Source organism: Budorcas taxicolor, chromosome 13, assembly GCF_023091745.1.
Source record: "Budorcas taxicolor isolate Tak-1 chromosome 13, Takin1.1, whole genome shotgun sequence".
Taxonomy (NCBI): domain Eukaryota; kingdom Metazoa; phylum Chordata; class Mammalia; order Artiodactyla; family Bovidae; genus Budorcas; species Budorcas taxicolor.
Window position 1 is genome coordinate 24,807,492 of NC_068922.1, and position 20,938 is coordinate 24,828,429.

At 43.1% G+C, this 20,938-nt stretch overlaps 1 protein-coding gene across 7 annotated transcripts in view; it reads left to right on the forward strand.

Moving 5' to 3' along the window:
- The window catches only part of KIAA1217 (KIAA1217 ortholog), a 349,091-nt gene that overhangs the window by 1,069 nt on the left and 327,084 nt on the right, over positions 1-20,938 (forward strand). For all 7 annotated transcript variants that reach the window (XM_052651328.1, XM_052651331.1, XM_052651337.1 and 4 more), the window contains exon 2: positions 9,601-9,884. In XM_052651328.1, coding sequence (XP_052507288.1) covers positions 9,601-9,884 — 284 coding nt within the window. The remainder of the gene's footprint in view (positions 1-9,600; positions 9,885-20,938) is intronic.

Sequence of the window (20,938 nt, forward strand, 5' to 3'; positions counted from 1 at the left end):
GCAGCGGGTTTGGACCCAGCACAATCCAGAACCCTCCCCGCCCCCACCTTAGCCCAGGTTCATCCAGGGGCCAGTTAACAGCCAGGCTTGGGGGGCTGCAGTGCTGTGCGTGGGAGTAACAACAATGCACAGGGGAAAAGGTGTGTGTTTTTTAAAAGGCAAAAGGGAAGTCACACATGACTCATCCACACTGAAAATGCAAAACTAAGCCAGACAGAAGAAAATACAATTAGAAGAGATAGAAATTCCCCCCGGTGAAAAGCAGGAAACTTTAAGACCAGTGAACCCTGGAGAATCCCAGACTCCGAGTCCTCCGCTTGCTGGCTGTGTTTGTGCTGTCAAAGCACTACACTCTCCTTGGGGGCCCCCGGGCAGTGGGGCCCCCTCCCCTGCCCTCTTTGATAGACAGGGTCCTGCAGCAGGAATTCAGCCTCTGGGCTTCTGCTGCATTACGAAATACTCGGAATCTACAGGCGCAGCAAGAGAGTGGAACTGATTTAAGAAACAATTTACAAACAACCACAGCAGTTCAGAGACACTTCAGAGACTGAGATGGGGAGACTGATGCAGTGTGATCACTTTATTTCATTTATTCACTAAATATCAAGCCTCTGTTCTGTGGGAGTCACTGTTTTAGCTTCTGGGGATCCAGCAGTGAACAAAATAGATGAAAAGCCCTTGCTTTATATTCTAAGGGCCAAGTTTGGGGGAAGGGGAGTGGAGGACAAAAACAATAAATAGATAAGTAAAATAGCATGTTATATGGTGGGGTTGCCGTATTTGTCAAACAAAAATAAAAGGCTCATTTAAATTTGAATTTCAGGTAAAAAAATAAACTTTTTTTTTTAGTATAAGTGTATCCCATGCAATATTTGGGATATACTTATGCTAAAAATTATTCGTTGTTTATCTGAAATTCAAATTTAACTGGGCATCTTATATTTTATCTAGTAAGTTTATTAAACTGTGGGGGAAAATAAGGCAGAGAAAGAGAATATTGAGTATGGGGGGGTCAGGGGTGAAACTGTAGTAGGGTTGTTAGAGATGGCCTCACTACTATGTTGGAGGAGGTAGTGGCAACCCACTCTGGGGTTCTTGCCTGGAGAATCCCCATGGACAGAGGAGCCTGGCGGGCCACAGTCCACGGGGTCTGAAAGAGTCGGACACGACTGAGCGACTCAGCACTGCTGTGATACTTGAAGGGACATCAGAAAGAAGTGAGGGAGAGAAGAAAAAGGGCATCTTCAAAGAACAACATGGGGAAAGGATGGATAGAAAAGAGGTTAAGAGAGAATTCTAGGCCCTGTCGGGTAGGGCCTCTGATAGTAGAGTAAGGACTTCGGCTTTTATTTCAAGGGAGGTGGGAGCTGCTGGCAGGTCTGAGAGGTTTCTTCAGAGGTAGTCCTGGGTGCTTTACTGAGAATCACCAGAGTGGGGTTGGGGGCAGAGCAGGGAGCTCAGTTAGGAAGTTTTCAAAGTAAACCAGTCACTAGCTTGGATCAGCAGGTAGGGGAGTACAGCAGGTGGTCGTAAGAAGACAGACTTTAGATATATATTGAGGATGAAACTGAATTTGCCAAGGGATTGGATACAGGATATAAGAGAGACAGAGGAGTCGGAGATGACTTCAGAAATTTTGGCCTGTGCTTCTGGGAAGTTGTCATTTACCTGAAGGGGAAAGTGTTGGAGAGGAGTAGCAGAGAGGGTGTTTGTGGCTTGGAAGTGGAGAGCAGAAAATCTTTTGGCTATGGTAGGATCTGGAAGCTTATCAGGCATCCAAGTGGAGATGTTGATTGCAATTTGGATATTTGTGGCTGGAATTTAGAAGAGGGGACCCAGGATTGTTAGAAATGGTCCAGGATTGGGTCTGTGTGCAGAAGGAGGCTAGAAAGGTGGCTGGGGAGCGCATGAAAGAGGGCTAAGAATTCAGGTTAGATTTCTAAGATCCCCATTGCGTCCTGGGTGAAAATGATGCTGTGAAGGAGTGTGGCCTCTTCTCCAGTTCTTCGATACGCAAGAGGACCATGCAAAGGAGGCTAGCCTCTGATGGCTTCATCACCCATGATTCCTTGTGGGCTTGATCGTATTTGGCATTGTAATAATACCAGTGAGAGTGTGGTATTCGAGGGCAAAGACCGTGACTTCTTTGTCTTCACATCCCCAGAACCTAACAGAGCACCAGGCATGAGACAGCAATCAATAAATATGTGCTGAACAAAAAGCTAATTATACCACCCTAGGGCTTTGAGTTTATCAATCTACAGATAGATAAGGATCTGCTGGGTGATCCTATAACTTGGTCAAACCGAGACAGTTTTGAGAGTGAAAGGGACCACTATAAATAATTTCAGTGGGACAACAGTTGTAACCCAGAACTGTTTTGGCAACTGGGCATATGGTTACCTTGAGAATAATTGTTATCGATGATGCTCCTGGGGCTGAAGCGTCAGCTGCTGGGTAGTAAACAGTGTGAAGTGCAGAGAGGTGCTTAGTAATTAGTGGTTGAATTTGAGTCTGACTATATCATGCTCTTTTTTTTTGGCTGTGTGCCATGTGAGATCTTAGTTTCCCAGCCAAGGATGGAACCTCTGCCCCCTGCAGAGGCAGCACTGTGTCCTAACCACTGGAGCACCAGGGAAGTCCAATATTCTGCTTCTTTTGGGCTCCCCAGAGTGGTCCTTAGGATGCCCATGCCTGCCCATAGCAGCCCTGAGGCGACTGCTTTCACTCTGGCCCCAGTGTCTTGAAACCCCTGTGCAGCTGTGTCAGCCACCTGCTTGCCTCTACCACCCCTGATAAGATACTAGTATTCACTGTGGTAGTAATCATTTCACAGTATGTAACTATCAAATCAATGTATTGTACACCTTAAAATCAGATAAGATTACATGTCAGTTATATCTCAGTGAAGTTGGAAAAAAAATCATATTGGCAGCCTTGCAGAGTATAGCCCTGGCAGGGGAGGTGGTAAGTGGAGGGGTCCCCAGGGCTCCCCAGACATTCTGGTCTGTGCTCCAAAGCATCCTCTAAAATTGCCTATCAGTTTCTGTCCCTTATCCTGTTTTAACCTTAAAGCACTTTTCAGTCAGTTCAGTTCAGTCTCTCAGTTGTGTCTGACTCTGCAACCCCATGGACTGCAGCACACCAGGCTTCCCTGTCCATCACCAACTCCCAGAGCTTCTAAAACTCATGTCCATTGAGTCGGTGATGCCATCCATCTCATCCTGTTGTTCCCTTCTCCTCCTGCCTTTAATCTTTCCCAGAATCAGGGTCTTTTCCAATGAGTCAGTTCTTCACAACATATGGCCAAAGTATTGGAGTTTCAGCTTCAGCATCAGTCCTTCCAATGAATATTCAGGACTGATCTCCTTTAGAATGGACTGGTTGGATCTCCTTGCAGTCCAGGGGACTGTCAAGAGTCTTCTCCAACACCACATTCAAAAGCATCAATTCTTCGGTGCTCAGCTTTATAGTCCAACTCTCACATCCATACATGACCACTGGAAAAACCATAGCCTTGACATTCATGTTACATATTATCTGTTTGTTGTCTGCCTCCTTAATTATAATGTGCCTCCCCTATGAGGGAAGGGAAGTAAGTCTACTTTGATCACCACTTCACTACACTTCCTAACTCCTTTCAGTGTACAGAGCAGGCACTCAATAAATATTTGCAAAAAATAAATCAGTCAATCAGCAAACAAGCCATTGAGACAAGAATGCTTTTCTGGATAGGGGAGGGGCTGTTCCTATTTTGTATAAAATCTCTAGCAAAAACCTCTTTTATTTACTTTTGTAAGATTTTTTAGAGGAATCTACATAATGGCCTGGTTTCAGCTGTTAATTTTTGTGCCAGTGTGTCTCTGGTGGTGATCTTTATGATATTAACAAGGGAGCTGGAAAAAATGGAGGAACTCTGTGCGTCCCAACAGAATATGTGATACATAGGAGTCAGATGACCTGATTGCTGTAATGTCTGTGGTTTAGCATAATCAAGGTTAATTTTTGCTTTGAACAATGGAATGTGGACATTCCTGGACAAGTGGATCCCGGTGGTTTACCTCCAGGTGACCCTGGGACCCAAGTCGTCCAAAGGATGTCTAGTTATGATGACAATTCCCCAGGGTCTTGGAGGTTTCTGCTGGAGGTTTTGCACTTAACTGGCCAAAGGGGAAAGAAGAAAGGGTAGGAAAGAGGACTCAGGAGGTCAGGGGCCAGGGCTAAAGGTGGCCCATATAGTTTCTTCCCACATTGCATTGAGCGGAATTAGAACAAGACTCCAACTAGATGAAGGGGACTGAAAAACATGATTTTCTTGTTTGTGCACAGAAGGATGTAATTGTTTAAATACACGGACATACCTGTGACTGCTGCCATAGTAGATTGGAATGCGTTTTACAGCCAGACAAAACTGTAGCTCCCCATGATACTCTAATGCAAGAGAGCATCCCAACACAGTCTAGAAAACGACACCTTAGAGACAGCTGACCAGGAGCCACTATGAAGCAGTGGGGGACTCCTTCCCCGGGAGGACAGGATCCTCCTAATCTGATCCAGGAGTAAAATCTCAGGAAGGCCATCCGCCCTGTTCTTGGCTCTCAAATGACAAGCAGGCATGGAACGCAGGAACAATGCCAGGCCCAGATCCCGGGTTGCAGGTCAGGCGACCCAGCCCCGGCACCCTGAGTGGGGGCTGCGAAGCCAGTCTCGGCAGCTCCTGTGGTCTCTTGCCTGCAGGGTAATTTGCTCTGTGGGTGTCTTCCTTGGGGTGACCCATCTTCCATACTCCTCTGCCTGCCTGGTCCCTGCCCCTCCCCAGCCCCCCACTTTCTACTTTTCCTTTCCAGAAGTCTCCATCCCAGCCAAAAAGCCCTTTGAAACTTGGAAGAGTATCTCTCTGGCACCTCTGTCCTCTCGATCCCCACTCCTGCTCCAGGGAAGGTTGCTGGGGACCGTTCTCCCCTGGAAGCTCCCATCTTGCTCTTTGCCTTGCAGGAGGGGTTGCTCTGGGCCGACAGAGGCTGGGAGGGGCAGGAAGGGGAAAACTGGAAACCTTGTCTTCAAACTCCAGCTTCATTATTTGTTTGACACAGATTTCCAGAATAGCAAACAGCCCGACACACCCAGGCTCAAAAGTTAGCACCAAAGTGCCTTCCAGACAAGGACCAGAACTGAGCTTCTGTTTCCAAGCCTCGGGCAGTGTGTCCACGTGGACAGTGGAGTTGGTGGGACTCCACTGGCTGTGGAATTGTGACTGCACGTCCTCTGCGGCTCCCCTTTGCTTTTTTCCTCCTCCACTGAAAGGTCCCGTTCTCCCCAAATGGCCGGAATGGGAGAGCCGTGTCCTCTGCCTCGGGCGTGGGAGTCGATCGCTTCCAAGAACTGCGTCTCATAGAGGAAGAAGCTCCAGTGACCCCTCCAGGGTCACGGTAAATGGGAATGGGTTGTACAGCCCATTGTGTAGGAGTCGTAGGGCTGGGTTGTACAGCTTCGTGTGGTAGCCGCATTGGTTGGTTTGTTGCGGGTGCTGTCAAAGTGGAGCAGGGTAACCTGCAAGCAGGTGGGATCCAGAGCTCAGTGAGCCGCCAGGCAGGCAGGCGAGGCTGAGGGAGGGGTGGGTCCCCAGGGCAATGAGAAGCCAGTGCATTTACCCACTGGTGCATCTGCTGTCTGTTTCTGCTGTCCTGCACATTGCATTAAACCTCCGTAAGCACCCGGAGACATTTTAGAAGAATCCATGAGAGTAAAAACTGGAAAAGTAACCTAAGGTGGGGGGCTTCCCAGGTGGCACTAGTGGTAAAGAACCCACCTGCCAGTGCAGGAGACGTAAGAGACACGGGTTTGATCCCTGGGTTGGAAAGATCCCCCTGGAGAAGGAAATGGCAACCCAGTCTAGTATTCTTGCCTGGAGAATCCCATGGACAGAGGAGCCTGGCGGCTACAGAGAGGAACACAACTGAGCAACTTAGCACACAGCCTAAGATGGACGTGACCTCCTTAGTGCCAAGTGTGAAGAGGGTTGTGGTTGGAGGGTCAGCGAGGTGGGGCTGCTCCAAGGTGGATGTTGACAGATGACCCTGAACTCCAACTCTCTCCCTCCCTCTTCCTTTCCCAGTTTATTTCAAAGAACGTGGAAAACTTTTCAGTCTCCAAGGGGTTGCTGTCCTGGCTGTCTTGACCTTTTCTGAGGATCCTGAGATGAAATAGGATAGTTCTTGTGAGTTCATGTGGCAGAGCAAGGCCCAGTAGAACTTTCTGCCCTTGTTGGTAGTTGAGGAACATGAGTGTGTATCCTCCTGGGTGGATGTGTATATTTGTGTGTTATGCCCACGTGAAGAAATCACCTTTTCAGAGATTCCATTTTGCCAGTTAATCTAGCTGTCTGGAATAACTTTTAAAATATATTATTTTCATGATGTCACAAGTAATCAAGGGAATTCCCTGGCGATCCAGTGGTTAGAATTCTGCCATTCCAGTGCAGAGGGCACAGGTTTGATTCCCGATCAGGGAACTGAGATCCTGAGTGTCACACTGCACAGCCAAAAAAAAAAAAAAATTTAATTGTAAAAATCCATTTAGAAGTCAACTCTGTTGTATCAAGTAGACAAAAATTTGACTAATGAAAAACTCATGTGCACACACTCAAAAGCATAAGTTTAAATCTTTGTAGATTGCCCACATATTTCCCAGCCTGAGATGGGACATTTTCCGCACCTGTCTTTATTCAGTAGCTCCTGTTACCTCTGTGTCATTAGAGAAGAGACCACAAACGAGGTAGCCCTCACCAGAGGAGTGGGTTGCTATTTCCTTCTCCAGGGGTCTTCCCTACCCAGAGATTGAACCCGCGTCTCCTGCAGTGGCAGGCAGATCTATACCGCTGAGCCACCAGGGAAGCCCCTATGTGATGAGAAGGTAGAGTAAATAAGTGGAATTAATCTCCCCAAATCTTTTATTTTTTTTCCCAACTCAGAGGTATTTACTGAATCCTTACTAATGACTTTTTGGGGCTTCCCTGATGCCTCAGTGGTAAAGAACCCTGCCAGTGCAGGAGATGAGGGTTCAGTCCCTGGGTCAGGAAAACCCCTGGAGAAGGAAATGGCAACCCACTCTAGTACTCTTGCCTGGGAAATCTTACGAACAGAGGAGCCGGGGGTGTGTGTGTGTATGGGGCGGGGGTGCTACAGTCCACCGTGATCACAAAAGAGTTGGACATGACTTAGCGACCAGACAGCAACTAATGATTAGCGTGGGTTGGGTGCTAAGGGAAATTCCAAAGAAAACACATGGATGAAAACTCATAATAGTGACAGTCAGCGTCCCACAGTTTTCTTATTGGTCCTCAGTACTGGTAACACAAGTAGTACTATTGAGCTCTGCATTTTGTAGGTAGGGAATCAAAACAGAGAGACAGTAGATGGCTTGACTGAAACCATATGTATAGTAAGGAGTGGAGGAGGACTAGAAGTCAGGGCTTTTAATTCTGACCATCATCCCTTCCCTACCTGGAAAAGACTTCACTCAGCAATTGTGTGTCCCTTGAGGGACTACCATGCTCAAGGCGATTTTCAGTGGACGATTTCTCCTGTCATCTTTGGAGGAAAAGGAAACAGTTTCCACCCATTCTTCTAGATGTCGGTTCCATGATTTCAGAAGTGATTTGGGCTTCTCTCATTTCATTCTGGGTCTGACAGACTTTTTATTTTATTTATTTAAAAAATGTTTATTGGAGGATAATTGCTTTATGGCGTTCTGTTAGTTTCTGCTATGCTACCAAGTGAGTTAGCTGTATGTGCACATATGTTCCCTCCCTTTTGGACCTCCTTTCCACCCCACTCCCCCACCCCATCCCACCCCACTGGGTCATCACAGAGCATCAGGCTGGACTCCCTGGCGATACAGTAGCTTCCCACTAGCTGTCTGTCTTACACATGGTAATATATATATGTCAGTGCTAATCTCCCAGTTCGTTCCACCCTCTCCTTCCCCTGCACCATGCCCACGTGTTCATTCTCTACGTCTGTCTCCCAGAGCCTTTTTATTTATTTTTTTCAATATCTTTTCAACCAATAGTTCTATCTTCTCCCCCTTCTAAAGGTACTGTTGAAGTTAATGAATAGTAGAATGAACTAATTGGACTGTTTTTTCCTTCTCTTTCCTCATCAGTGTCTGATGGTCTGATGGAAAAGCTATAATTAGCCATGTAATGAGAAGTGAAGGGTAAACAAGAAGAATTACTCCCAGAATACTCATCTAGGGGTGAAAAACTGGAACAGGGAAATGAGCCCACGTTTCCAGTATTTTCTGTGTCTAACCAACAGGTGCTGTACCTGCAGTTCTAGGTATAGGTATTTCTAGGTAAAGAAGAGAAAAACCATGTTGATGGCACTGCCTTTAGAGGAGCTGGTTTATGTATGAACTCTGAACACTTGTTGGTTTATGTCACTGGCATCAAGTTTTAGTTCTTGGGACTTCACTGGTGGTCCAGTGGTTAGGATTTCACCTTCCAGTGCAGAGGGTAGAGGTTCTATCCCTGATCGGGAAGCTAAGATCCCCACATGCCTCATGGCCCCAAATCCAAAACAAACAGCAGAAACAATACTATAACAAATTCAATAAAGATTAAAAAAAACAGTTAGTTCTCTGAGACTCAGCTCTAGAACTCTTAAATATTGGGTGTGTTTTCTTTACTTAACTTTTGAAGATAAATAATTAGCAAGTACCCTCTTAAATTGGAAATTTAGTTTTAAAAATAATTTAGAGTATATTTATAATAATAAATATTTTAAAAATAAAAAGCTAGAGACTTCCCTGTAAGTACAATGGTTAAGACTCCATGCTTCAGTTGCAGGGGTTGTAGGTTTGATGCCTGGTCAGGGAACTAAGATTTAAATTTGTATATCTAATACCAGTTCAGCCATGCTTAATTTATTAGTGAAAACAGGGAGGCTAAGAGAGGTCCCATCATTTGTCCTTTATCTAGGCTTGAAGGAAGGATTCCTGCCTTCATATTTTAAAATTATAAGTTCTGTTACTAGAATGAAACTATGTTTAAAAATAAAGAAATAATCATAATCACTTAAGTTAACTTTTCCATAGTTACAGATGAGGGTGAAGGTTAACCCAGGTTGTGTTGGATTGTTAGTCACTCAGCCCTGTCCAACTCTTTGCAACTCCATGAACTGTAGCCCGCCAGGCTCCTCTGTCCATGGGACGTCCCAAGCAAGAATACTGGAGTGGGTTGCCTTTCCTTTCTCCAGGAGATCTTGCGAGCAACTGGTCTGACCAGGTGTTTTGGTTTTAAATAACCTCAGGGAAAGAAATTGTCGAGTTTTTTCCTTCTTTTTCTTTTTTGCTGCAATATCTTTATTTCCAAAGTGCAGTTTTTCATATTTCTTTTAGTTGTTGATTTACCCTCTTTCCTGCTGCTGTGTGGGTACATGCCCATGCGCATGTGCACGTGCGCGCGCACACACACACACACACACATCTGCTAAGTTACATTCATACATTATCAGCTGCCACAAACGCACTCAGTGTCCTGTAAATGAGATTTCTAGTGTGAAATCTTTAGTTGTGAGCTGTATCTTTTCTGTTTCTCAGAACAAGGAAAGAGCAACCTGCAGGTGACATCCTTAGAAGATGCAGAATGTCGCAGAACCAAGGAGCGCCTTTCTAATGGGAACAGCCGTGTTTCAGCTTCCAAACCTTCCCGCAACATCCCGAGGAGACACACTCTAGGTGGGCCTCGAAGTTCCAAAGAAATCCTGGGAATGCAAACGTCGGAGATGGACCGGAAGAGAGAAGCTTTCCTGGAACATCTGAAGCAGAAGTATCCGCATCATGCCACCGCCATCATGGGCCACCAGGAGAGGCTGAGAGACCAGGTGCGAACATCCTGCCATTTTCACTCTGCCACGCTCATTCTTCGTTTTTTTTTTTTTATTCTGTTTTCTCCCAATTTTATTGAGATATAATTGGCCTACAGCACGGTATATTTAAAGTATGCAGAATAATGATTTTTATTTATATTCATCCTAAAATGATCATCACAGAAAATTTAGTGAACATCCATCATCTCATTCAGATACAAGATGAAAGAAATAAACAACTTTTTTTCCCCATGATGAGCACTCTTAAGATTTCCTCTCCTCACAGCTTTCTGTGTAATGTACAGTAGTCCTGTTATATTTGTCGTGGTTACTTTATGTTCCTTGTACTTATTGCCGACTGGAAGTTGATGCCTTTTGACCGCCTTCATCTGATTCTCCCTCCCTGTGCAAAGCTCATTCTTTAATGAACAGGAGGGAAAGCACAGTGACCTTCCGGTTAAAGGGGGAAAAAACAGTTGAGTGGATTGTGCCCACTGCTGGATTGTCCCAGATCTCTCTGTTAGCTTGGGGAGAGGAGGCAGATTGCAGAAAAGATTCAACCTGAAGGCTCAGCCTTCTTTAGCAACAACAGTAAGAGAACAGAAAGTGAGAGAAGAGAGACCAGAGAATATGCAGTTCCCCTATAAGAACGTCCCAGGTCCAGCCACAGATGTATCTAAAATGCGGGCAACGCAGAAGTGTATCTTAACTGAGTAAAGCATGGAATCAGCTAATGTCTGCCCCCTTAATCGCTGAGTGCTTGGCACAGTGAAAGAATGAGTGTATGAGTGAATGAACATAAATACATTTTCAGGTTAAAACAGAGCACACAGAGGGGTAGTCTTGTGACAAACCCCTTTACCTCAAGAAGCTGACGTTAGGGTCTTGTTTTCTGCTCTTTTTTCCCAGACGTGTTTTCCTTCTGCGCGCTTGGCTTTCTGCTATCAGCAGCTACCTGTTTCTCAGGTTATCTTGACAGCCGCACAGCTGTCCCTCGACAGTGGCTCAGGGTGTTTTTGTTTCTTGACTGTGTGCAGTTACTTTTCAGGGGACAGTATGGGTTTAGGGTCACAGGAGATGGGAGGCCAGCCTCCTTTGTAGCCCAGAGATCGGTGTTTCCATCTGAGGATGGAGACCATGGTGATGGAAGTGGAGAACATTTAGCAATACTTGGGGTCAGGGATGAGAGCAGGCAGGTATTGATTTTGACACTCCAGGTAGAGACAAGTTCTGTGTTTTTAAGTTTGCTCTCCTGCCAGTTAGTTACGAAAGTGATGTCTAACTCAGCTTTTTGTTATCTATGGGAATGGTGATTGGCGTTGGCCTCAATTCTTTATGCTTTAAGCTCAGTTTGTTTGATCCTTTAAATGAAACCTTCTCTTTTATGAAATCTTTATCAGACAGAGTGCCTAAAACATGTGAAATATGCCTTATGAACTGTATGTTGACATGTTCACATCCCAAGAGGCAGCAGGCCCAGAAGAAGAGAAAGAAGAATCTAGATTGATAATGGAGAGGAGCAGATGAATTCTTCACTAAGAACAGGATGGCTGTCTTCATTTCAAGTGTGTGTAGAGAATGCCCCTATTTTCTTTTATTTCTATTTATCAGTTATGTAACCTCCCTCCCCCAGTTTTATTGAGATATAATTGACTAAAAATAAAGGTATCCCTATTTTCTACTGATAGTTGGGTCACTGTCCATTTAATTAATAGAATTTGTGCCTCTGTCTGTGTCCTAATATGTGAGGCATCATGCTTTATCCAGTGCTGTTCAGATTGAGGAAACTCAGGGCAGTTAGAGTTACACAGTTTGCTGAGGAAAAGCTGGAATTTGACTTCAGTGAAGTCTGAATCCTAGTTTATTCCTCTGGTCTATAAGTTGAAGACCATTTCCTGTAGAGCAGGCAGTGTGGTCTGTGTATGCTGTATAACGGACATGGTGAGGGGTGTGTTGTGTCTGAGACTGTAGGGATGGGAGCCTGGGTAAAGGAGGCTAGAAAGTTGGTTATGTGTTGAGTGAGGAAGGCTGATATATATATTTTAAATTAAAATGTATTGTTTTGCTGAGAAATACAAATTATCCTGTGAAAAATGGTATATTTTTCATTTAACAAATTTCAGTTATTACTGTACTGTTATTATTTGTGATGTCATAATTCTCCCTCCTACCATGATGGTTATGGCTTTGGGGAAAAAGTTATTACATAAAACTAACCAGAAGGTTGTAAAGGGCGATGGGATGGTGTCGGAAGATGGGGAGTACTGAATTTGGCTGAGTGGCCTCAGGCTCCAACCTCCTGTCTCTTGAATCTCTGTCATATCGTAGTCTGGTCTCAGATGGTCAGCTGCCCCTTTGCTGGGTAATTCAGGATGAGTTCTTGTATTTTCCAAGCTGACTGTCTGTTTTCCATGCTTAGATCTGTGCATATATTTTTCCTTCTGCTGCTGAGTTGCAAAGGAACCTTAATCAGCATTGTAAACATTAGAGATAAGCTTAGGTGATGATTTAGGAAGTTCCTCTAGACAGCACTTCACCTTCTGTCCTTTTCATTCTTTTTCTCCTATCGCCCATTTCCTCTCTCCTATCTTCTTCTCCAAGACACCCTTTGTTCCTCCCAGATCTTCTGACTGTGGATTAGTCCAGGCTTCCTTTACAGGAAGATCACATGACCAGCCTTAAGGAGAAAGGCAAATATCACAAGTCTGATGGACTTTCCAGATATGGAGGTTATAAACACGACACACGCTTGGGGTGGCTGTTCCCTTGGTTGGTTTCCAGAAAAGTGGGCTTAGTGAGAAGAGTGCCAATGAAAGAAATCAAAAATAACAGGATGAAAATGATGTATCCAGCACCTTTCAAGAAATGTCTCGGTGCTAAGGGAATCCAGGTTCTAACTCCTTGGTGTCCAACATAAGGAGAATCAGAGCACACCTTGTGTTTTTATTTTTGTAATTGGAGAATTATTGCTTTACGGTGTTGTGTATGAATTTCTGCCGTACAACAATGTGAATCAGCTATAGGTATACATATACCCCCTCCCTCTTGAGCCTCCCTTTAAACCCCGCCCCCATCCCACTGCTCTAGGTCATCGCGGAGCATCAGGCGGAGAGCGCGACACCTTATGTTTTGACATTTGCATTCAAACCCTTGGAAGATTCATGATTGAAATTTATATTTGAGTCTTTGAAAATAAGTTAGTCAAGAATTTTCTTTAGTCTAAAGGACTGAAAGGCAAAAAAGTTTTCTTTACTCTTTTCTGTGATCTCCAAAAAACGGCACACGTCCCCGTTGCAGCGCAGTGCTTATCTGCATAATGGAATTTTTATTGACTCACTCCCGGGGGGCAACCAGGCTGTGAAGCTGCGTCACCTGGCAGCTAAGGGCGTGGCTCTGGGGTCAGGCAGGACTGGGTCGGAATCTAGTCTTCACCATGTGCTGGTTAAAAGATTTGAAGCTAATGACTTAATCTTCCTGTTCCAGTCAAGGAAAAGATGATACCTGTATCATGGAGTATTGAGAAAGGAAATGAATTTTCTTCCTGTTTCAGTGGCAACTCTTAGCATTACAGTATTCTTTTTAAAAATATTTTTATTTACTTTTTTAGCTATGCTGGGTCTTAGTTGTGGCACGAGGGATCTTTAATTGCAGCTTGTGAGATCTGGTTCCCTGACCAGGGATCAAACCCAGGCCCCCTGCATTGGGAGCACGGTGTCTTAGGCAGTGGACCACCAGAGAGGTCCCATCATTACAATATTCTGATTCCTGGTGGCCAAAAGAAGAGGCTCAGAGGCTCTTATTTTCAAATTAGTGTTTAAAGTCATTTCACTTTTTTACCAACACATATTTGAGTACTTGAAGTAATTTTTCCCATTTGTCAGAACACAATTTTGTTATATTTCTGAAACCCGAATGTATTTTTCCTTAATCAAGAGCTTCAAATTTGGATTTCTTTCACTTATTCATCCCATATATAATTTATTTGGCACCTACCATGGAAAAGGCATTGTGAGAAATACAGACGATGAGGCTTGGCCCCTGCCTCCAAGTCAGCAAAAGAAATAAGGCATTCATGGACAGAGATTAATCCTTCCAAATCCAGCCCGGTGTCACACCTGCTGAGCTGCTCATAGCATCCTGCAGTACCTGTATTGTAGCGTCTGATCATATCTTCATTGTACTTTTCTTTATGTTTTGTTCTCCCATCTACAATATGCTTTTGAAGAGCCTTGTCTGAATCACCTTTGCACAGTCAGCATTTAAGGGAGTACACGCCCGAAATTAGGCACGATCAATTTTTGTTAAATGAATAAGGTGAATATTTCTAATACAATTGGAATGTGATAGGTACCATTTGTTTGGTAAACATAGAGAGGAGTGGGGAATCCAAGGCTTAAGAGATTGATGGCCGTTTGAAATCAGAAGGGATTGAGGCTAAGAAGCTAAAGGAAGGCTAAGTAATTTCCCTCCAGTCAAGAAGCCAGCAGGTCAAGCAAGGTCAGAATTTCTCAAGTCTGTGAGCTCTCCATTGTTGACCTTGGTGTTTTCTCCCTCTGCCTGTAATTTTTCTAAAGTTTTGATAACAACTTATGTAGCTCACAGTCGATCAGGTAATAGAGACATTCCATCGCCATTTCTTTAAAAAAATAAATTGTATTCAATCCCCGAGCATATTAGATAACCACAGAAAATAGATTCCTGTACATATTTTACCTGGAAGGAAAGTTACTTTTGCAAAATAGCTCTGAGTTCAGGAAGGTCTGCAGTTTAGCCATCTCCCATAGTCATGGTCACTGTGTCAGGCTACAGTTTGGAAATGCCCTTCTTTCACGTCTTTTCTAGGGAAGAAACAGATATCCAGCTGGCCTCACACTTGCAGAATCTGGCTGTCCACTCCTAGTCTGAGAAACCATTCTGAAAAGAGTTTTTTTGCCCTTATTTCCAGTTACCCACAGAATTTCTATTTAACTAACTAGGTAAAGAGTGCCTGCTCTGTGGTTAAGATTAGTTTGTGTATTCTTATATCTAACATGATCAAATCTTAGGAGAAAAGAGGAACACAGTTGGCCCTCCTTATTTGGGAGTTTTGCATCCTTGGATTCAACCAAGATAGAAAATATTGGGAAAGAAATATTCCAAAAAAGGAAAACTTAAATTTGCTGAGTTCTGGCAACTATTTATATAGCCTTTCCTTTGTATTTACAACTTTTTATATAGCATGTCTATTGTATTGGTATTGCAAGTGACCTAGAGATGATTCACAGTGTATGGAGGGTGTGCATGGATTATGTCCTAAGTACCCCTTTTTATATAAGAGACTTGAGTTTCCTTGGATTCTGGTATCCCAGAATCTGTTATCCCAGTCTGCTCTGCGTGACTATTATACATTTTAACCTATAAGTCTGTTGTGTCCTTCCATTCGGAATAAAGAGTGAGCAAGTTATAAAGGTTATTTTCCTTTAACATGAGCATTGTGGAGAGTTAAAATAAGGAGATAAGAACATGAACAGTGAGACTATCTGAAATGGGGTCCTTAATACCAGGAAGCATTTTGTCCAGCCTGTTGCTTTCTGAGTGTCCCTCAGATCTCGCTGAAGACTGAAGGCAGGGGGAGACGGGTACAACAGAGGATGAGATGGCTGGATGGCATCACCAACTCAATGGACATAAATTTGAGCAAACTCCGGGAGATGGTGATGGACAGGGAAGGCTGGCATGCTGCAGTCCGTGGGGTCGCGAAGAGTCAGAACGACTGAGCAGCTACAGGAGTCTCACTAGTGGCTGTAGTGTCTGCATGGAAGTGATACTAGAGCTGTGTTCTCGGTACCCAGTGGGTCTGGTGCTGCTTACCAATGTCTGCTGTAGTCCAGTGTGTCTGGAGCCGGAATGTAACCATGCTGCCAACAATGGAAGTAAAGAAAAATAAAATATCTGTCAGCTTGTTTACTCAGAAACATCTCAAGTTCTGGTTCATTCTAGCCATTTTTTTTTTTTTTAATAACCTCTAAAGAACTTTATTCATTGATGAGGAGCTGTACTGTGGAACCTGGAACTACAGACTTTGGTTCAAGCGCAATGTTATCCATTCCTCCACTCTGGAAGTTCCTTAAAAAACTAAAAGTAGAGCTACCATGTGATCCAGCAGTCCCATTCCTGGGCATACATCTGGAAAAGATGAAAACTCTTTAATTTGCAAAGATACGTGCACCCCAGTATTCATAGCAACACTGTTTATAGTAACTAAGACATGGAGACAACCAAAGTGCTCATCAATAGGTGACTGGTTTAAGAAGATGTGGTATAGATATACAGTAGAATGTTCCTCAGCTGTAAAAAAGAAGGAAATAATGCTGATGGCAGCAACTTGAATGGACCTCGAGATTATCATAATGAGTGAAGTAAGTCAGAGGAAGGCAGATATCATATAATATCACTTATGTGTGAAATATAAAAAATAATGCAAACAATTCTATATACAAGACAGAAACAGACCCACAGACATAGAGAACAAACTTTTGGTTACCAAGGAAAGAGGAAAGGGATAAGTTAGGAGTATGGGATTAACATACAAAAGCTACTATATGTAAAGTAGATAAGCAACAAAGATTTACTGTATAGCACAGAGAAGTATATTTAATATCTTGTAATAACCTATAATGGAAAATAATAGAAAAAATATAAAACTAAATCACTTTGCTATACACCTAATATTAACACAATATTGTAAATCAACTATATATATGTCAGTTAAAAATATCCATTCCTTTGACGGATATCTCCTTTTCAGATGGTATGTAATTGATTTTGTTAAGAATCATGGAAAATTCCATTACAGTTAAATCTGGAAGACAAGAGGAGTCTTAACTGCGTCTTTCCTTGAATCAGAGGAGCAGGTCTTAAGAAGCGAGTGCTACTTCCAGGCAGTAGAGTGAAGGCATTTTTACTCACTTCCTTCGTAACTCACTGAGAACAATTATGGGTACTAACAATGGAAAGAGAGAGGGGAAGAAAATTCCATTTTGGGGAAAAAAAAGGAAGCTGTCAGGGGGAGACGGATGTGTCATGTTTTTGTGAAGACCTAGTATGCACAGAATATGGAAAGTGAAATCGCTTTTTAAAGGGAAAGTACGCTACCAACAATTTGTATAATCTTGACCTTACCTTCAACAGAGGAAGTTTTTTGGATGAAAAGCAAAGTTCGTAGGTGAGAGGAGGCAATGTTGCCAGGTCGGAACATTTCCACTTGCAGGAGGCCTGTGATTTAAAAGGCTGTGTGTGTGCCTCTCAGACGTTGATGCCACAGACTGAAGAGTGAGGGTGGCATGGTTTTAGGGCAAAGCAAGCAACGTATCATTGTGGGGAAAGCATTGGATGTCACAGGTCACAGACAAGGCTGCCTCTGTTGACTTCTCCCCTCTGCACGCCAGCTTTACAGTAGCTGGCTGGCCCCATTCAAATGGGAGTTAAAATGAGAAAGGAGCCAATAGGAGACGTATACCTTACAACTCATGTACTAATCAGGATGGTCTTGATTATGCTACATAACAAGAAAACCCTGTAAGTTTTTCTGTGACATGACACAAAAATGTTTTATTTCTCATGCATACAAAATCTGTTGTTTGCGATGACTTTGTGATTTAGGCCACATCCATGGTGTGGTGATGCCATCATAACATGTGGATTCCAAGTCATCATGATAGGAAAAGAAAAAGCTAATGGTTCCTCACAGCTCTTACATATGTTGGCCCCAAAGTAGCATCTGTCATTTCCCTTCACTTTTGCATCTTGAATCAGACACCTACAGGGATGTTGGGTTTATCCAAATTTTGGCTGTGGAGTCTAGTTTAAGAGAGAAATCCCTCCCAGCTTTCCCAAATGTAATGAGTGGTTTTTATCAACTTTGTTGTATTGATACATAGAACTTTATACCTATCTGTACAATGCATCCATTATATTTATGTGTGATTTAAATATATTAACATATATTTACATCTACCTGCAACGGCATCTTTTTTAAAAAATATACATGTTGTACCATATATATATACATATATATATACGAAAGTGAAAGTCGTTCAGTCCGACTCAGTCCGTGGAATTCTCCAGGCCAGAATACTGGAGTGGGTAGCCTTTCCTTTCTTCAGGGGATCTTCCCAGCCCAGGGATTGAACCCAGGTCTCCTGTGTTGCAGGCGGATTCTTTACCAGCTGAGCCACAAGGGAAGCCCATATATATATATATGTATTTTTGGTCATCCCATATGACTTGTGGGATCCTAGTTCCTTGACTAGGGATTGAACCTATGCCCTCTGCACTGAAAGCATGAGGAGTCCTAACCACTCTGCCAGGGAAGTCCCGATGTACAATAATATGTTTTACAGGTATAAAAGGTAGTGATTCACAGTTTTTAAAGGTTATGTATGCCATTTTTAGTTATTATAACATATTGACTGCATTGGTTGTACAGTATATCCTTGTAGCTCATTTTAACCATAATGATTTGTACTTCCTAATCCCCATGTAATGACATCTTTTGACTTATTTTTGATTAAGTGTCATAGAAGAACTTCCATCACACTGGATCATGCCTCATGCCATGGATTTCAGGGGATCAGTCTAGACCTTCGAGAAATCAAGTAGTCCCTTTGTCATGTATGGAAAACCCCAAATTTATCAAATTTTTGTCTGTCATCTTTATCTTAACCCTAATCAAGCTAGGTATATGAAAGTGTTTGAAATTCACAAACATGCATTGACATTCATGGATCAGTATATCAGCAAAGCCTGGAAGGTAGGCTAATTGGAACTAAAGATGCGTTAAGACCGTAGACCGTTCAGTTAATGGAGGCCTTGGGCCACAGTAAAGATCTGGTAAAAGGTTCGTGTTGTGGAGGGATAGATTTTATACAGTTTTGTTTTGTTGTTCAGTCGCTAAATGTGTCTGACTCTTTGCGAACCCGTGTACTGCAGCACGCCAGGCTTCTCTGTCCTCCATTACCTTATATATGTTACAAAAATGAAAAGCTTATAAGTTATAGTAAAGGCAATAGACCCCCTGCTAAGAATTTCATCTTTAGCACTATTAATTTTTTCTAATCCAAAGTGGAAAGTGCTGGTGGAATAGCCATGTTTAGCAGCAGAAACATATTTAGCTTTTTGAACTAATGACTGATTCAGGGTTTACAGACCAATTTCTTACCTCAACCTTAAGGAAAAAGGAAACAACATCTTGGCAGTTAAGAAGTCGAATACAGAGATTTCCCTGATGGTCCAAAGGGTCGGACTTCACCTTCCAGTGCAGGAGGTTATATCCACCAAGGGGTTAGATCCCTGGTCAGGCAGCCAAGATCCCACAGGTACCTCACAGCCAAAACCTGAAACATAAAACGGAAACAATATGGCAACATTCAATAAAGACATTTAAAAAAAGAAATCTAATGCAGTGTATACGTAGCAACCAATAAAACCAAGTCACAGTAGGAAGAAGGAAGAAATAGAAACCTCTCCATAGCTGCCATGAAGGTGGAGAATCTTAGTTAAATGTTCAGCTTTTCTTTTTTTTTAGCACTGTTTTCTCAGCTATTATTTACAGTGGTGGAAAAGTGGAGAAGACTACAAGGACTGCATATTATTGGCAGCACTACAATTGTGATACTTGCTGTTTACACATATGGGTATATTCCATCCTCCCCAGAACCCTGTGGGGTAGGCACTATTTATTATGAACTGTACTTAACAGAATGACACAGAGCCTTTAGATCTCATCCAGAGTAACACAGCAAGTGAGTAGTAGCACCAGGGCTTGATCTCGTTACCTGGATGTGAGGCTCTTGCTCTTGACCTCCAGATTATCTCATCTTTCTGATGAGTGATGGAATCCAAAGATACTCTAATGCACCAAAGAAATAAGGGAGGACTGAGGCTTCCCTGGTGGTCCAGTGGTTAAGAATTCATCTTCCAATGCAGGGGACACAGGTTTGATCCCTGGTCAGTGAACTAAGACCCCACATGTCTCCATGCAACTAAACCAGCTTACCACAACCAGAGAGAAGTGTGTGAGCCATAATGCAGAGCCCACGTGGTGCAACTAAGACTTGACACAGCCAAATAAATAAATGTTGAAATAAGGAAGGACTGGAATGGGGGGACCAGTTTGCCCAGCATCAATAGGTAAGAAATGTAGTGGTCATCGCATATTGGCTGAGTCCCAAGTGGCAAAGTGGTTAAGAACCCACTTCCCAATGTGGGAGATGCAGGTTTGATTCCTGGGTTGGAAAGATTCCCTGGAGGAGGAAATGGCAACTCGCTCCAGTATTCCGCTCCATGGGCAGTGGAGCCTGGCGGGCTGTAGTCCATGGAGTCACAAGAGTTGGCATTACTGAGCATGCACACACACCATATTGGCTGAAATGCCAGCCTTCTGATTAGATCAGCCTTTAATAATTCGGGGAAGAAAAGAAATTTAGGGGGAAGAAAAGTGGTGTATATCTGAGAAAGATAAAAATTGAGAAAATGTGATTTTTCCTGAAGCAGCCCCACTGATTGACGGGAGCGTGTGTCATAACAGAATTACACATTTCATTTAGAAGATACATTATTTGTCTATCAGTGTATGTGTGAGTGTGTGTTTAATAACCTACCAGAGCCTGTGAATAAAGAATATGATAGGATTGAAAGCATCAGTATAAAAAAAATTTCTCATTCTCAGAAATTTCAAATAATACTGGATATATCAAAGGGAAACAATAATCATCTAAATTTGAGCATGATGGAAAACAACAGTAAAAACAAAAAAAAATAGAGCAGTCTAATACTTAGCAGATGATGCTTCTCCAGGGAGCAGATGAAGGGACCGGCCTAGAAATATTTCCCAAAAGACTGATAATTTGCATTGTGGCTTAGAGGGTGGGATGGGCGGGGGGGTGCATTTCAGCAGATTTGGGATATTACATCGTAGGACACATTGTGGGGTCTCAGAAAGAAAGACTAGATTCGAGGGGGTGCAGTCTTTCCTTGCAAACTTGACATTGATCATATAGGATACAGAAAAAGAGGAGGATCCTGAATGG